The sequence below is a fragment of the Propithecus coquereli genome, unplaced genomic scaffold, assembly GCF_000956105.1.
Source record: "Propithecus coquereli isolate 6110/MARCELLA unplaced genomic scaffold, Pcoq_1.0 Scaffold292, whole genome shotgun sequence".
Classification (NCBI taxonomy): Eukaryota; Metazoa; Chordata; class Mammalia; order Primates; family Indriidae; genus Propithecus; species Propithecus coquereli.
In genome coordinates, this window is record NW_012148530.1 from 2,225,788 (window position 1) to 2,244,334 (window position 18,547).

The following is an 18,547-nucleotide window of genomic DNA, read 5'->3' on the forward strand; positions in this document are numbered from 1 at the left end:
ATTCTGTGGGCTGTCTATTTTGTTTTTGAGATAAAATTTAAATCCATTGAGGTCTACAGATTAACTTCCACAGTTTTGACAAGTGGATACATCTATTCAATCCACACTCTTATCCTGATCCATATTGCTCCATTGTGTCCCTTCCTGGTCATTTCCCACCCTCTCACCCACAGGCAATCTCTATTCTGATATTTTTTACGCCTTACATCAGTTTTATCGCTTCGAGAACTTTCATGTAAATGGAATTATGTTTGTCATAATAATATCTGTGAGATTTATTGTTTAGTACATTGTTCCTTTTTAATCATAAGTAGTATTCTGTTGTATGACTGTAGCACAATTTGTTCATCCACTCTCATGTTGATGGACATTTGCATTGTTTAAAATTTATAGCTATTGTGAATAAAGCTCTTATGAATATTTTGTACAAGTGTTTTTGTGGACATATGTTTTCATTTCTCTTGGATGAATACCTAAATGGAATTGCTGGTTCAAAAGTAGGTGTATATTTAACTTTATAAGAAACCACTAAACATTTTTCCAAAGTGGTTGTACCAGTTTACATTTTTACCAGCAAGGTATGAGAGTTCTAGTTATACTTCCTCCTTGCTAACATTTGATGTTGCCAGTCTTTTTGATTTTTGCTATTCTTGTGTCTTGTTGTGGTTTTTATATGCATTTTCTTGACGAACAGTGATGTTGAGCACTTTTTCATGTGCTTATTATGGGCCATTTGTTTATCTTTGTGAAATGCTGGTTCATGGCTTTTGCCCATTTTAAAAATTGGATTGTTTGCCTTTATAATAGTGAGTTGAGATTCTTTTTTCATGATTATGCTGTGTCCTATCTGAGAAACCTTTGCCTGTTCTTGCTTCAAGAATATGTTATTTCATTTTTTAAAATTTAGCTTTGATTTTTTGGCTTTTATGTTTATTTCTATAATCTATCTCAAATTTCTGTTGACTTTTAAAACAACCAATGTTTGATTCTCTGTTGTTTGCCCATTTTCCTTTTCATTAATTTCTGCTCTTTATACTTTGCTTATCTGTTTCTAGCTTAGGGTGGAAGCTTAGACTGACTTTGAATCTTTATTTTCAGTATAAACATTTAAAAATATAAATTTTCTCTCTAAGTACTGCTTTACCTGTATCTCACAGATTTTGATAAGTCGTATTTTCATTTTTATTCGGTTAAAAATATTTTATCTTTTCATTCCTCAAGTAATTTAATATAGAGTTACCATGTGACCCAGCAATTTCTACTCCTTGTATCCAGTTAAGAGAAATGAAAACATAAGTCCACACAAAGACTTGTATGTTTGTTTATAGCAGCACTATTCATAATAGCTGAAAAGTGGGAACAACCCAGATGTCCATCAGCTGACAAATGGATTAAAAAAATATGTTATATCCATACAATGGAATATTATTTGGCCATGAAAAGGAATGAAATACATGCTACAAACCTGATGAACTTTGAAAACATGATGCCAAGTGAAATCACCCAGTAACAAAATGTCCACTTATTATATGGTTCCATTCATATGAAATTCCAGAATAGGGAACTTTATAGAGACAGAAAGTAGTTGCTTAGGGCTCTGTGGTTGCTTGGGGTTGGGAACATAGGGGAAAAGAGAGGTGATAGCTAAAGGGTGTGGGGTTTCTTTTTGACATGATACAGTGTTCTAAAATTCACTATAGTTATGGTTGCACATTTCTGTGAATATATGAAAAACCATTGAAATTGTACACCTTAAATGGGTGAATTATATGGTATGTGAATTATGTCTCAATAAAACACTGTTTAAAAAATGTTCTATAAAAACTTTAGCTTTTCCCTTTTGATTTCTTTGATCTATAGGTTTTTTAGAAATATGTTAACTTTTAAAGATTTGGAAATTTTACATTTAGGGATTTAATTTCTAAACATTTAGGGGTTTCTTTATTCTCATTTTCAATTTAATTCCACTATAATTAGAAACCATATTTTATATAATTTTCCTCTTTTAGAATATATTAAATGTAGCACGTCTTTCCTCTTTGGCGTTTAGTAATTAAGGGAAGATAGTTAAAGCACAGTTGTTCCATCTTTCGTTTTCTGTAGAGAAGTCAATTTATTCTGAGTTAATTTGTGGAATAGTGTGTGGTTTTATTGAGCCTAGTTCTGTAATGCAAAAGCAACTATGGGCATGACATTTTCCTGACAGAAAATTAATCAGTTCTTAAAGAGTAGGTACTAGGTTGTCTAGAATTACCATAGTGTTCCTTCATATAGTTTAATTACCATTAATAGTCTAATAATTTGCTTGTCTGATAAGGTCCTCTGTCAGTGCATTTGATACAGATTTTAGTTTTGTAAAATTTGCCTAAAGAAAAATCTGAATCTAGTTTTACTTTTTTGTATTTTGGTTAAAAGACAAAATATAGATAATACTCAGGTATTTTGAGATTATAGATAGCATGTCATCTGCATATTTATTGAAAAGTATCTTTTAGTGCTTATTTATACATTGGCTATTATATAATTCCTGAATAAAATGCAGTGATGGTTTATTTTGACAATACTTATGAAAGAGTTTTTTTTAATCCAATTTAGAGTTCGTTGTCGAAATGCTGGTCCTGTAGCTGTAGCTGAGAAGAGCATTACCCAGGTTGCAGAGAAATTCATATTAAGAGGTTATTGTCCTAATTGCAACCAAGTCTTTGTGGATGAAACCAGCACCCAAAATCACAAGCAGAATTCAGGACACAAAATCCGAGTCATTAGCTCAGTGGAAGAATCAGTCTTAATTTATTGCCACATCAGTGAAGGGAACAAGCATCCTTCTGACTTGCATTTATTGTTAGACCAATCAAAATTTTCATCGCTTAAAAGAACTATGTCTATTAAAGAATCTAGCTCTCAGGATTGCAGTGCCATTCCAAAAAAGAAGATGAATTTAGAAGATAAAAGCCATGAAGGTATAGTTTGTGTCCAGAAAGAAAAGCCAATGGTTAAAACCTGGTTTTGTGAATGCAGTCAACGATTCCCAAGTGAAGATGCCGTAGAAAAGCATGTTTTCTTAGCAAACACTATGTGTTATAAGTGTGTGGTCTGTGGAAAGGTGTGTGAAGATTCAGGGGTCATTCGTTTACACATGAGCCGGATTCATGGTGGGGCACATTTAAATAACTTCCTTTTCTGGTGTCGGACATGCAAAAAGGAATTAACGAGGAAGGATACTATCATGGCACATGTGACTGAATTTCATAACGGACACAGATATTTTTATGAGATGGATGAGGTAGAAGGTGAGACTTTGCCATCATCGTCCACAACTCTGGTGAGTAATTTGACTGCTAACAAGCCTTCTTCAACTATTACTATTATGGATCATTCCCTGGCAAACAATCCTCCAAGGGGCAAATGGCAGTGCCGAATTTGTGAAGACATGTTTGATTCCCAAGAATGCGTAAAACAGCACTGCAAGTCTTTGGCAAGTCACAGGTTTCATAGATACAGTTGTGCCCATTGCAGAAAAACTTTTCATAAGATAGAAACATTACACCGCCATTGCCAAGATGAGCATGACAATGAGATAAAGATTAAATACTTTTGTGGGCTTTGTGATCTTATCTTTAATATGGAAGAAGCATTTTTGAAGCATTATAAGGAGCACCACAGCATAGATTATGTGTTTGTGTCAGAAAAAACTGAAACTTCAATTAAAACTGAGGATGATTTTCCAGTAAAAGAGACCAGTAATCAGTTAACCTGTGGTTGCCGTGAGAGTTACATCTGTAAAGTCAACCGAAAGGAAGATTATAGTAGATGTCTCCAGATCATGCTGGATAAAGGTAAACTGTGGTTTCGTTGCAGTTTGTGTTCAGCAACAGCACAGAATTTAGCCGACATGAACACCCATATTCATCAAGTGCACAGGGAAGAAAAGAGTGATGAGGAGGAGCAGCAGTATGTAATCAAGTGTGGCACCTGCACAAAAGCATTTCATGATCCTGGGAGTGCACAGCAGCACTTCCACAGAAAACACTGCTTCTTACAGAAACCCAGTGTGGCTCATTTTGGATCTGAAAAGTCAAGCCCATACAAGTTTACTGCCAGTGCCTCACATCCAGAGAGAAAACCGAAACCGTCAGTAAGCTATCCGAAAAACTCAGACATGGAGAAAGGAGCTGAGAATGACCTAAGCTGTCAGAATATAGGTATGGCTTTACAACTCTGTGCAAATTTCACATAATGACGTAGAAACTTACATACGGTGTAGCCATTTTTGTAAAAATTAATAATTCAGTTTTGAAGCAAGAAACAGGATGATATGTTAGTTAATTACTATAGCGTATACTTTTTAGGGATTTGTGTTCTTATTACTTCATTTATACACTTTTTAAACTTAAGGGAACAAAGGGTATATGTTGGCTTAAAATAATATGTATTTAGGATATCATTTTTTTTTCTTTTACGAAAGATGTGGGGATTTTGAAGATGAAGGAAATTGATAGTTTTTCTGAAAGTCAGATTTGAAAGTTAATCCTGGACATTACTATCATTTAGATTTTTCATATATTTAGGTTCACTAAAAAAATAAATAAATTTTGTTGTTTCTATTTGAACTTATTCTTTAGTATAAGAAATTAAAGTTCATTTCACCGTTTATATATTTTTGTTATGATTTACTTGGAAGTGAAGCTTTAACATACAGTTAAAATAACAAGTAGTAGTAGAGTTAAAATTGGTGGCAAGAAATTAGGGGGAAAATTGTGGTATGAATTTCCCTTATTTGTGTTTATTCTGGACTTTCCTTCTTCCATATGGTAGGATTAAATAAGTCTGGATGAGTGGTATGTTTTCATTTTGTTTAGAAGTATAATTTTTTAGAGTATAATTTTAAGTCTATATCCTTTTAAATAAATATTAACTCTTGGTGATTTATACAGTGTAGTGTGGAGACAATGAGAATATGTGAAATTTTTAGCTAGTAAAATATTTTAATGAAACATTGAATTTTCACAGGCTTGCTTTATAGCATATGTAGATCTCAATATCACCTTTGGTTATGGCATGTTTTAAGTGAGAAATGATTAAATTATGGACTATCTACTCCAAACAGTGAAATAGTGGTCACACCGTTTTATATTATTTTATGCTTTTCTTTTGCTCTTCTGATTACTTTTTGGGAATTTATGTTAGTCTATGTTTGATGAAAGATGACTGTAATATCTAAATCTAGAATTATTGAACATGTAGAGAAAAGATGTAAGGTAGTTTGGAAATGGGAGGGGTAGTATGTTTGAGGGAATCACTATTAGGCAGAGTAGAAGCTATTCACTTAAAAAAAATAATATAACACTTGAATGTTTGCATTGCTGTCACTAGAAACTTTAAGGTCTTGTCAAAGTGAAAAGGTATGAGACAAAGTCAAGGGTAGGGTGAAAGAGAGTTGAAGAATGGGGGAAGATGAAAGATATAGTTATGGTGTGAGGTGCTCTCTAGGGTGTTTAATCATGGAGCCTGAGGGCTACTAATAAATCGGTCTGGATTAGGAAAAGAACCAAATTCTGATGTCAAGAAGATTCTTAATGGGTAACCTTGAAATTTTATATGGATGGTACAAGCTCTTGGTTATTTAGCTTTAAAACTTGGCCTTCTACTTCTCCCAGTACATTAATTTTTTAAAAAATTCCTTTCATAAATGACTTTTAAAAAGGCTTAGAACCAGTCACAGTGGTTGATGCCCATAATCCCTGCACCTTGGGAGGCCACCCCACGAAGATTGCTTGAGGCTAGGAGTTTGAGAATAGCATGGACAACATATTGAAACCCCATGTCTACAAAAAATAAAAAACATTATCTGGGCATGGTGCTGCATGCCTGCAGACCCAGCTACTCGGGAGGCTAGGGAGGCTAGGGCAGGAAGATTGCTTGAGCCCAGGGGTTTGAAGGCCACTGCACTCTAACCTGGGTGACAGAGCAAGACCCTGTCACTGAAAAAAAAGGCCTTAGGATCCATGGCAAATATTTGGAAAAAGGATTTAAAATCACATTTATGAAATATTCAGAATATTTTTTATCTAAGTGTAAATTGTGTCTTGTATGGATTTGGATTTCATGAAAAGGTTTAAATGTAGATGAATAACTTGTAAGGTTAATATCTTTTAGACTTGAGAAATTAAAATGATTTTAAGTTCCTACTGAATTCATGTTAATGTTTCTCTCTTCTCAGAGGAGGAAGTTGTTGAGCTTCCAGATTTGGATTACCTACGAACCATGACTCATATAGTCTTTGTAGATTTTGATAACTGGTCAAACTTTTTTGGTCATCTACCAGGGCATCTAAACCAAGGAACATTTATTTGGGGCTTTCAAGGTAGGGTTAATAAGAAAAACATTTACAAAAACATCTCTTTCTGCCTCCAGAATATGGTTCATTTAAAAAGGCTTAACCCCCCCTTAAACCTTCCTGAACAGAAAATAGGAACATAAGTGGAATATTGTTATTTTGCATTGTAGTTACTCTACTAGAATATTTTTCTCTTTACAAGTCTCTGTGGTAAATGTTAGCTTTGTTTTTTGACCTAGTTTATGGAGCTTTTGATAAAGACTGAAAAAGGCTTTATTCAGCATCTACAATGTGCTAGGCATTATTGATTGGTACTAGCATGGTTACTGATTATTATGGTTTTCTTCCTTTTAAAATACAAAGAAGCAGGCTGATTTTTTTTTTTTTTTCAAAAGTTTCAAATGAATAAATAGCAGAGTTAGCTTTTGAACTTTGGCCCCTTAGCTATAGAACTAATGTTATTTTCAACGTGCCATAACTGCCTCTTCATTCTTGCTGTGTATAAGTGTGCAGCTTCAGCTAAGTCTCTTTACAAACTGTTTACCAACCTGGAGGAGAGACTTCTTTGGTTTACACAGGTTTAATGTAATGAGCATGTGATACAGTTCATGTTCGATAGGAAATAGCATGTAAAGAGAAGATTGGGACTAAAGATAGAAACATACTGACCTGGATAATTTAGCTAGTGTAATGTTTTAGTAAGTGTAGCTTTGCTGATTGCCCATAATTTCTATCCACTAAACAGCCATGACATTTATAAAAACCACTAATGCTTGTATTCATATAGATTGATGCCATTCAAAGAATATTCACACAAATTACTTTTGATTCTGCTTAATATCCCTGTGAGTTTTCACACGAGTAGATAGATTCAGGGAAGTTGGTCTACCTTCCCAAGATTGTAGAGCAACAAGATGGTGATGCCAGTGCTAGGACTAAGTTTTCCCACATTCTAATCTAGTATTTTCCCTTCTAGAAAAAATTTTTCTAGTATGTGTTTTTCCTTGATACAATTGTCAGCCTTTTCCTCCCCTGTTTAACTGTCATTTATGTCTTTTCTGAAATTAATAGGAGGAAATACCAATTGGAAACCTCCACTCAACTGTAAGATCTATAATTACCTAAACAGGATTGGATGCTTCTTCCTTCATCCTCGCTGTAGTAAAAGAAAAGATGCTGCTGATTTTGCCATATGTATGCATGTGAGTCATTATTTTATTCAAAATCTAATGTGAGTCTAGGACACACTTGGAATTTTTTTTCCACTTGAATTTTAATGATAGTGTATAAATCATACTTCAGTAGTATATTTTTATATAAAACCTTCAGCATCAGGTTCTACTTATGACTACCATGAGGGTGGAGCCCATAGCGTGTTTATTACTGCCTTATCCCCAACTTCTAGCAGACCCTCAGCTATACATAGTAGACCTTCTTCAACTATTTATGAATAGCGATGATACTGTATTTGATATATGCTAAGACACTTTTACATTTTAACATCTATGAAATTGAGAGGTACCTTAGTAATCACTGTCGACTTAGATATAATTTGCATTTGCTTCTGCCTCTGCCAGTTACCTAGAGAAACTACCAACCCGAGACCCACTTTAAATGAAATTTTCTGCTTTAGGGCTTATGTGTCACACTGATAATGTGAATTTACTCTGCAAACTTGTTGACTGCTGTTTATGGTTTAAACCACAAAAGAGTTCTTTTTGCCTCTATCCAGTGCCAAGATTGAATTATATAAATTACCTTGCTTGCCTTTTCTCTATGGCAGATTTATTTCTTATTTACCCTTACATTGAACATACAGCCCTTTGGCATTCCAGCTTTATGTGGGGGCCCTCTACTGAACTTTGTTTTGGCTTTATTTTTTTCCTTCATGGCACATAAAATAGCTTATCATATAATTGATGCCATCTTGTGTTTGATTAAATGTGGCATATTCCATTTATGAAGGAGATCCGTAACAGGGACTACTAGGGAACAAGCTTAATATACCTTCCTAGGTATGTATTCATTGTGAAATAGATATAACTTGATTTGAAACTCATGCTGATTTTTATCAACCTATGCCATTTGTTCTAACTTAGGCTGGTCGTCTAGATGAACAACTACCCAAGCAAATTCCTTTCACCATCCTCTCAGGAGATCAAGGTTTTCTGGAGCTAGAGAATCAATTTAAGAAGACTCAGAGGCCAGCTCATATACTAAACCCTCACCACTTAGAGGGAGATATGATGTGTGCCTTATTAAATAGCATATCCGATACCACCAAAGGTATGCAGCTGCAGTCACAGTGCAAACCGCCCAAGAGGAGGAGACTTCACTGCTAAGAGGAAACCAATAAACTGCTGTCCACTAGTGAACCATTGTTGTCTGCTCACTAAACCATCGTGCTCTTATACTTCTCTTACTTATCTTTCCCTTATGTCACTTTCATTCTTTAGTGTTTTAGAAGGAGGATGAATTCATAATAATTTTCTGGAGGCTTTTTTGATCTAGTAGATAAAAATCTATATTCATGTATATAAAATATGTATTTATGCATTGAAATATGTTACAATTTTGAAAGCTCAGAATTCGGATTTACTTCGTTTCTGCAATTCCAGGTTTACCGTCAGATTTTTGGGTTTTTTTTCTGTTTTTGTAGAGAGAGAGATCTTACTATGTTGCCCAGGCTGGTCTCAAACTCCTGGCCTCAAGCAGTCCTCCCACCTCGGCCTCCCAAAGTGCTGGCATTTGCCTTCCATTTTTTAGACAGCAATGTGCTTATAGGTGGAAACCAGAAAACGATCAATGATGTATAGCAATACAAAAAAAAAAAAAAAAGATCATTTAAGAGGTTGATAGTGACAATGAAACCATGATAGGCCTTTAGGTCCTTGGAGAAGGGGTAGGTACCTCTTGTCTTATTGCTGGAACTTGTACTTTCTTCTCTACCGTAGTAGATTACTCAGTGAAAGGAGTCCTGATGTCCAGTTTCACTTCCCTGTATTTAAGAAAGGATGTAATTATAGGGATTCAGAATCTCAATGAAAAACAGTGGCTACTTTTTGGCATTTTTATGTGCCTTTACATTTTCCAACTCGCTTCCCAGATATTTTTTCTTTGAATATATTTGAAACCACATTTTGATTAAAAACCCATTCTGAAGAATTTTGCTCTAATCACTAATTACAGTGGATTAATTCACTTCTGCAAAGTTAGGAATCAGTGATCTGCTAGCCCAATTGTGGTCTTTAAAGCAGAATAATGATGCAGGATTATAAAGGAAAATGAACTCTTTGCATATTAATGTCATGCCTTGGTACTGAATATTATCTTCCTATTCTGTAATTTTTGTTTTCATTCACTTTTTAGCTTCCCTTTAAAAAAAAAAACACCTCTTTTTCTTCTACTCTTTTGCTATCCCTTCCCCAATCCTAAATAACATCTACTTAATATCCTGTAAAATACTTAAATTTTTACCTGTGTAGGCCAACCACCTTTTCTTCTCTTATGCTGCTACTTTTGGGAACTTTTATTTTTTTTAAATCATTTAGATTGTGAAAACTAGTACAGATTTGCCTCTTATTTCAATTCTATTTGGAATGAGAGTTGCATATGAGTAGGCCAGCATGGGTATATTAGGGTTAGAGGTAAGATACAGGTTATTAATATCTGCTGATTATGCCCTGTGAATCCCTCTTATGCTCTGGGTATTCTTTCTTTCTTTTTTTTTTTTTTTTTTGATCATTCATTCATCTTCAGTACTCACTTGAACTTACTACTCTTTGGAGGCACATGTGTACTTTATTCTCAATTTTCGTGAAATGCAGAGATCATGCAGTGCATAAGAAAGGCATGGGTTTTGATGCAAATGCTAATTTTGCTGCTTCCTAGCTATGTGATTTCAGGCAAGTTACTTAACTTTTTCTGAGCCTCATTTTTTAATCTGTAAGGTTGTAAGAATTAGTAATGTGTGTAAGTGTCTCACACAGGACAAAAGCACTTTGGATGCTCAGTAAATAGTAGCTATTTTTTTATTACTACCATAAAAAAATATTCCTAGCCACTACGTTTTTAAGGTAATGAAAATAATTAAGTGGCTAAAGAAGTGTAGACTTGTTAAGTGAAGAGATTTTATCTTTATTTAGATTTAAGGATCTAATGAATTATATAATGCTTTTGTAACTCTAAAAAATATATATGGAATCTTTGTTCAGATTTAGTTATCTGATTTAAGACAAAATTTTTTCTTTATGAAAGACTTTTAAAGCATTGTGTGGTAGTAAACTTTAAAGGAATCAAAGAAAAATCAGTTTCTTGGATAACCCTTTATTCCATTTCCTTTCCTAACAAATGGCTTCGTGAATAGTAGACTAATAGTTTCTGTTAAGGAATGACATATATATATATATGTCATATATGTAATATATAATGGGACTTAGAAGATCTCTCAAAGCCCACTAATAATATATTAATAATTCTTCTAGGGCCTTTAGGTAACTTTGGTTATTACAAGAATGCCAGAATAACTCCTTGCATATAGCTTAGCATGGTGTTCCTTCTTGTCTTCAGTTTTGATAACCGGTCAGTTCCTTAAAGCAGTATGCTTTTGGGGTTGAGGTCACTGGATATTTTTGAGAATTTGATGAAAGCTTTCTGTACCCAAATAAACATGTATTTGCAATACTACATAGAATTTCAGGGGATTATGGTCTCAGTGTTGCCAGTTACGAGCCAACAAACAGAACTCTCATGATGTAACAAAAGTTTATAATCACTAACATACAGTAAGAAGTGCTCTCATATTTTTCATTATTACAAAGGCAGTCTGCTGATTTTCAGGTTTTTAAATTTTCCACCAAAGCATAGAGAAATGATGTAAGTTCGAGTCTCTTATTCTTTATAACTTTTCAGAAATTTACCCACTTCCAGGATGAGAAAGTGGTTTTTATTAGAATGGACATTCCTGTATAAATAGGAAGAATCTCTTTAATAGTGGCATGAGAATCAATGATCATATGGTATCTTATACTTGGAGAATTTAGCCTTTGCCAGTTTTTTCAATTATTTGAAAATCTTACAGGAGGTACTAATCTCAGTAAAAACAGATATTCAGAGTTCATATATCAATATACAGTCATTTGACCCTAAGGCATTTCTTTTTTGGTTGGTGGGGAGGGGAACGGTTAAGTAGCTTTACTACTGGTGCTTTTTTAGGTCTCTGACTTGGTTAGTTAGGGTAGATCAGTTACTCCTTGTAGCAAGGTGAGCCTTTAAATTTGAGGTTTAAATGTGTCATTGTTTTTGGCGTGTTCTCTCTTCTTCTGAGCATCAGGGTTCCAGCACCAACATTTTAATTATAGCTATGATATATGTATAAATTCTTGTAGAGACATTTAAATAGATCTATTAACCTACCCTTAATTGCCCCTTTCGTCCCCTTATGTTTCATCAATTCTATTTTATGTTACACTCATCCTCACTTTCTTAAACTTAACAAGATACAAGGATCCTTTCCAGTGATTCTAATCAGCAGGGCCAGGTAGACTTTTTCTTTTAGACCTTTTACGTTTTGTTCCCAAATATATCTTTATTCTAACTCAAGCCTTATGTTTCAGAGATGCAGATATAACTTGTCACCTAAATGTTTAATTTTAAAGAAGAGAAAGGTGAACTAACCTTTATTGTGCATGTATTGTGTGCCAGCCACCATGCTAGTTGCTTTTTATATTTGTAGTGTTTAAAGATGTTTAGACATGTTTAAAGAACTTCTTCCACATTTTTTAAATTCTCTTTGCACACTATGAATTTGGATTGTTAGATTACCCCATTTATAGGTGAGGAAAGAAGCAGAATTTAAATAGCCTTTCTGTGGCCACACAGCAAGTGCTTTTCTTTTCATCAGTATCAGCTGCTAAGGGTGAGGCTTTTGCTGACATAAATACCTGATTTCATGATTTAGAGATAGCCACCCAATGTGAATTATTGGCTCTAACCATGTCCTTGAAGAATGAAGATAATGAGAGATGCTCTGCTGCAGTCTAATGACATTGCAAAGTTTTATATAAAGATATTAAATATGAGATTTAAAAAAAAATAACATTCAAGAAATTGCTTTTTTTGTCAGAAGATAAAAGGATTTGGTTGTGAGTTCTGGTGATTATGCCCTCAACATAGCCAAGGGAAATGGTTAGCATTGTAATTTCTCTAGGATCTTTTGTCTCATAAAGCAATAAGCACCATCTTTAGAGGCTCCTCATGATGTTGACATAAGAACTACAAGCACTGAAATGACCTTATTTGAGTACTGCAACATACAATTTCTAAGAAATTCACTAGAAACCCCCTGCGATTGCTTCTTCCACCTTTCCTCTATTCAATGGAAATGTTTCAGGGTACACAGAAGTTAGTATCTTCAGTGTTTTTCTTATTTGGACTAGTATCTGTTCCCTTGAGAATGAGATATAATGCAAAAGATTTTACCACAAGATAGTTTTTGTTGAATCTGAATGCTATTCTTAGATGGTTTGGTTTATAGGCATAAGACTTTGTTGTATCCATTTGATTGTGGATGGAGGGATTGGAAACATTATTTACGATTGGTGTCCATAGAATCAAACCAATTACACAGATTTTTAAAGTAATCTTAAAAATCAAGCATAAAAGTTCACCTGAGCTGTGCAAGTGTAGATGATTGAAGCAGTATCATGGCCTATAGAATAGGCATTACACAAAATAATTGTTAAACTTAGTTCTAAAAGTCTATCTGCCTGTTGTTTCTGCAGCCTATTAATGAGACTATAGGTTGTTTCTTTGGGTACCATTCTAAAAATCTATTTCATAAAATTAATTCTGTGAATGTGCAAAAGTACTAACACAGGAAAGAATATTCATGATTTTCTGTTCTGTGGATGGGGTTGATTGAGGCAAAAGAAACCTTTTATAATTTTTGGAACCCAGTATCAAGTTACTAATAGTTCCTGTGATTCAAACCTACACTTTTGCCTTAGGCCTTGCATGCAGTGATGAATTATTTGGATCTTTTAAGCTGCTTTCAACTGACCTAGACTTTAAATAGTAATAACAGAAACCTCTCACTATTTTCTCTTTGTCCCTAATGTTTAGAGGCTTAATTTTGTTCTTTAGATTGTAAATGTAATGTTTTGTTTCCCTTAAACATTGCTTGAAATATTTGAAGTATTTTGCTGGAATGAATGGCCAAAGATTAATAACTTGTAATGACAGATTTCTGCAGCAAAGTAATATAGTGAAATACAGTGATTTGATTTTTATTTATAGACAATTATAAGCCTTAATTTTTAGTGTATTATTATATTTTAAGTTTTTACATGTTTGCACAAAAGCAAATATGTCCCTGTGACTCATTCTGTTATTTAAGTGCTGTTACAATCACTGTGACATATATATATACTGATATGTATCGATTTATATATATAATATATCAATATAAATTGATATACATTGATTTAAATGTAAAATGATAAGCCAAATATTAGGTCATTGATAGTACCATGTTTAGGATTTTTTTAAGATAAACTTTTGTCAAAACAGTTTTATATTTATAGAAAAGTTGTCAAGAAAGCGCAAAGAGTTCCCATGTACCGCACACCCAGTTTTCCCTATTATTAATATCTTACATTAGCATGGTGCATTTGTCATAATTAAAGAACCAGTATTGACACATTATTACTAAAGTCCAAACCTTATTTGGATTCCTTTAGTTTTCCCCTAATGTCCTTTTTCTGCCCCAGGACCCCATCTAGGATCCCACATGACATTTAGTCATCATGTCTTCTTAGGCTCCATAGTTCAGATCTTAAGTGACTTTCACAGTACCTGGTCAGTCACGTCATTTAATAAAGACCTCAGTGTCTCATTATCAAAGTATATAAGACATCAGGTAAGTGAGTTTGTACCATGCAAGAGGCACTGTTAATTAAATCCTATGATGCTATCTCTATAGAGAGAAATGCATATGATTTTCAAAACACAGAAGAATTTAATCTTTCACCATTTTTAATATTATTTGCTAAGCATTTGAATGAAAAACCTAGTGGGAAAGTAGTGTAATACTAATGAATTGTAACTAGTAAGTTTGGGTATGAGAGATGTCATTGAAAATGATATTGAGAGTACATAAATTATGGCACAATAACTTTTTCAGAAATAACAGTTGTATTTATTGTTTTTTCCTTACAGAATGTGACAGTGATGATAATGTTGGTGTAAAAAGTACTTCAATAGAAGAATTCAGATCCCCAGAAGGTAACCTAATAGAGTTAATCCTTTCTCTACTTGAGTGTATCTGTATTTTTTTCTCCCTCTCTCATCCCTTAACCCCCATCCCACTCCCTTTTACCAACAAGTCCAAAAAAAAAAAAAAAAGTTTTCTCAGTTTAAAGGATAGCTTGCATTTTCTCATGTAAGATCATTTAGCGGATAATGCTAGTTTTGAAGGCTAAAACAGGGGTCAGCCAATTATGGCCCTTGGGCCAAATTCAGTCCACCACCTGGTTTTAAAAATAAAGTTTGAGGAACACAGTCATACTCTTGTTTAAGTATTGTCTGTGCTGTTGCTTTCATAGTACAACAGCAAGGTTGAGTAGGCGTTAGACTGTAAATTCCCCTTCCCCTGCCAAAAAAATCCCAACTAATTACTTTCTAAGCCTTTAAAAGAATTTTCTAACCTCTGGGCTAGAAGATGATTTGATATCCTAATTTTTATTTATCTTGAGTATTAAATTAAGAGTATTAAAAGATATGCAATGAAACTCCAAAAGCAGCACTTACACATAAATATTAGTGTACTGTTTCTATAAATTACAATTCTTTCCCCCCTTTCTTAAAGGAAAACCTATTTTCTTCCATAGGTTAAAAAGAACTTTTTGTGTCACTTGACATCAAATCATTTACTGGATGTACCACTATTTGGTTGTGTCATGTAATCATTTTTTACTTTGATTTTTCCTAATCATTTTTTACTTTGATTTTTTTTTTTCTGTAACTGACTTCACTTTTTAATACCCCTGGGGAGATGAGATAATGGATCTTAGAAAATACTTTGCACTTCACTGGAGAAATTAAAAGTATTGTATTAGCATTTTTGACATTAAAGGAAAACAGGAGTCTTCACGTACATTCCAATACGGTGTTTGTTGTTGGGGACTTGAGGGTGAGAATGGGGAAGCTGGGAAGTATGGATGGAAATACGGCTAAACACACACAATGTCACATAATGCCCAGCTGATTTGTTTTCTGTGCATTTGCTTGATCTCTTATATAATGCAATTAGTTTGACTAAGAGAATATTAGAGCTTTGTGTTACTAGGAGTTTGGGAATTTGAGTCTGGCAGTGGAATTGATTCATCCATTTGATGAAGTAGAAAACGCTAACCTTTTTTTCTTATAGCCAAAATTCATTGGTTAAAGTTGGCAGTAAATCTACAGCCTAATTGGAAGCAAGTTTTTCGACCAACTTGTTTTCCCAACATAGTCTTTCAAGATCTAGCCAATGCTTAGATCTAGCTAATTCACATAAGGATCAATTAAACAAATAAAAAAACTTTAATGAGTTTAAACAAAAACTGCCAACTAAGTTGTTTATCAAGTCCACTAAAAGATAAACACCATTGAACATCTAAGGAGTTCAGATTTTGCAGATTTTGTAACCTTTATTTGCCATCCCATGACTAATCCCATGGAAAGTGCCAGGCAAACTTATAACTTTAAAATAACCACATTTTGGAAGCCTTCACAGTTTTGTGGCCTCCTAGCTAACCCAGGAAATCTTGACCATTTTGTTATCTATATAATACATTTTATGGGTTAGAGATTGAGATTTTACATTTTTGTGACTCTTTAGTTTGGAAAAAGACTTACTGTTAAAGATTAAGAAAAGATAATTTAAACTTTTAACTAGTTGTCATATGAGGTGGGGATTATAATGCTTCAATTCCAAGAAAAATCAAAGGGGTGTATATGTATGTGTTTTATTTCCTGATGCTTTATGTAAAAGAAGTGTGAGAAGCATACAGCGTTCCATGTAAGTTAAGGAATATCCTCTGCACTTTTCTCTGATACCCTGCCTTCTTTTTCCCCCTCCTCTTGAGCTCAAATGTCGTCTCTCAGGTTGAGCCACATAGAATTAGCATTTTTGCAGGCAATTTTGTATCGTCAGTACCTCTGCTACATTTTCCATCTTTAGATAGAGCTCACCACTGCTTCTTCTAGGTTCCCACTGTACCATACAAAGTAGGTTTAAAATATTTCTGTCTACATCTCTCATCTCCACTGGATTGTGAGCTCCTTGAGGAGTAGGATCATGTTTTATTTATCTTAACTTCAGCTCCCAGCACAGTGTTTGACACTAAATGATAGCTGGTTGAATGAATAAACTTATAACAAATTTAAAACATGTTAGAGCCACCAGGACCCGTCTTCCCATAACTAGATAAGGGAAAGTAAGACAGAGGCCATTTGGCTTGGAAAATATTGGGTGATTTTGTTCACCCTGCGCCATGAAAGCAAAATAATATTCTAGTCCAGACCTGATAGCAAAACTCCAAAAAATTCTTGTCAAGTCTCTTCTCATTGCTTCCATTACCAACACAACACTGGCAGTGTCTGACAAATGGTGGTAAAAGACAGGATAAATTTGCTTGTGGCTTTTTGTCTTAGGGGAGGACTAAACACCCTCACCATGATTTGTCTCATTCTTTGTTGTTCTCCATGGACCAATATCAGACTCTGACCACCCAAGCCAGTCATAACAATACTATTTAATCTATTTTGTATACTAGACGGGAAATAGAGGCCACATAATGTGGTGAAGAGTACAGAGTTTGGATTCAGACTGCCTAAGTTAAAACTAAGCTCTGTGGGCTGGGCGCGGTGGCTCACGCCTGTAATCCTAGCACTCTGGAAGGCCGAGGCGGGCAGATTGTTTGAGCTCAGGAGTTCGAGACCAGCCTGAGCAAGAGCGAGACCCCGTCTCTACTAAAAATAGAAAGAAATTAATCAGACAACTAAAAATATATAGAAAAAATTAGCCGGGCATGGTGGCGCATGCCTGTAGTCCCAGCTACTCAGGAGGCTGAGGCAGAAGGATCGCTTGAGCCCAGGAGTTTGAGGTTGCTGTGAGCCAGGCTGACGCCACGGCACTCACTCTAGCCCAGGCAACAAAAGTGAGACTCTGTCTCAAAAACAAAACAAAACAAAACAAAACAAAACAAAACAAAAAACAAAACTAAGCTCTGTGGCTTGCAAGTTGTGTAATATTGGACAAGCCACTTAATTTCATTGTGCTTCAGTTTCCTCATTTTAAAAATGGGAATATTAGTTTACCTACTGTACTGGAATAACATGGCACATGGTAAGCAGTATATGTATTGGTTACTGCTACTGTTATTGTGATTATGATCATCGTTATACCATTATTCACTTTTACCTTCATCTAAGGGCTAATCTGGAGGTATGCCTACTAAATAGAGGTATTCTGACTCAGATCAGTGGAAAAGAGACAGAGGACAGCATTATGTAGATGGTTCCCAGGCAAAACCATCTTTCTATAAATGTTAGCAATTTGCTTTACTCTTACACTTCCTTCAATTAATAGCAATCATCTATATTTTTATTAATATTATAACAAAAATTCTAAAACTCCATATTGTGGCCAGTTTAAAGAACAAGAACAGAGAACGGATAAGAGACTAGAATGTTCATTTTTAAAATTCAGTTAATGTTCATGAACAAACTACTTTCAAAACTGCTTTTCATCTTAACAATTTGTGAGAGTCAGAATATTCTCTTCGTTTTATATAAAAATTGAGCCTTCTAAACGTTAAGTAATTTGGCTTCAAATTCACAGCTTGAAAATGATTGGGGCACCATTTGTATATGTCTTCTAACTCCACTACTGGGTTCTTTTTTATTCTGCCATCATTACCACTCTCAGAGTGAAATTAAGGCAGAGAGAAAGGAGAAAAAGAGGAACACAGATACTGCTGTAGACTATATAAACACATAATTAGGCTATACTAAATTTATTTAAAAATTTATTCTTTAGTAATCAACCTTAGTAGGGAGTGAGTGCATGTGGAGGCCTAAGACATTACTGAACACTCCTACCACAGATTTTATAAACACTACACTTAGGCTATACTAAATTTATTTATTTTTTTAAAAAAGTAATTG

The 18,547-nt window shown here is 34.3% G+C and overlaps 1 protein-coding gene across 2 annotated transcripts in view; it reads left to right on the top strand.

Moving 5' to 3' along the window:
• Window positions 1-18,547, top strand: part of ZNF451 (zinc finger protein 451) — a 73,693-nt gene that overhangs the window by 48,261 nt on the left and 6,885 nt on the right. Inside the window, exons 10-14 of one of the 2 annotated variants that reach the window (XM_012648725.1) lie at window positions 2,596-4,202; window positions 6,221-6,364; window positions 7,409-7,539; window positions 8,437-8,623; window positions 14,555-14,620. In XM_012648725.1, the coding sequence (XP_012504179.1) occupies window positions 2,596-4,202; window positions 6,221-6,364; window positions 7,409-7,539; window positions 8,437-8,623; window positions 14,555-14,620 (2,135 nt within the window). The remainder of the gene's footprint in view (window positions 1-2,595; window positions 4,203-6,220; window positions 6,365-7,408; window positions 7,540-8,436; window positions 8,624-14,554; window positions 14,621-18,547) is intronic. The other variant, XM_012648726.1, reaches the window with a different exon arrangement.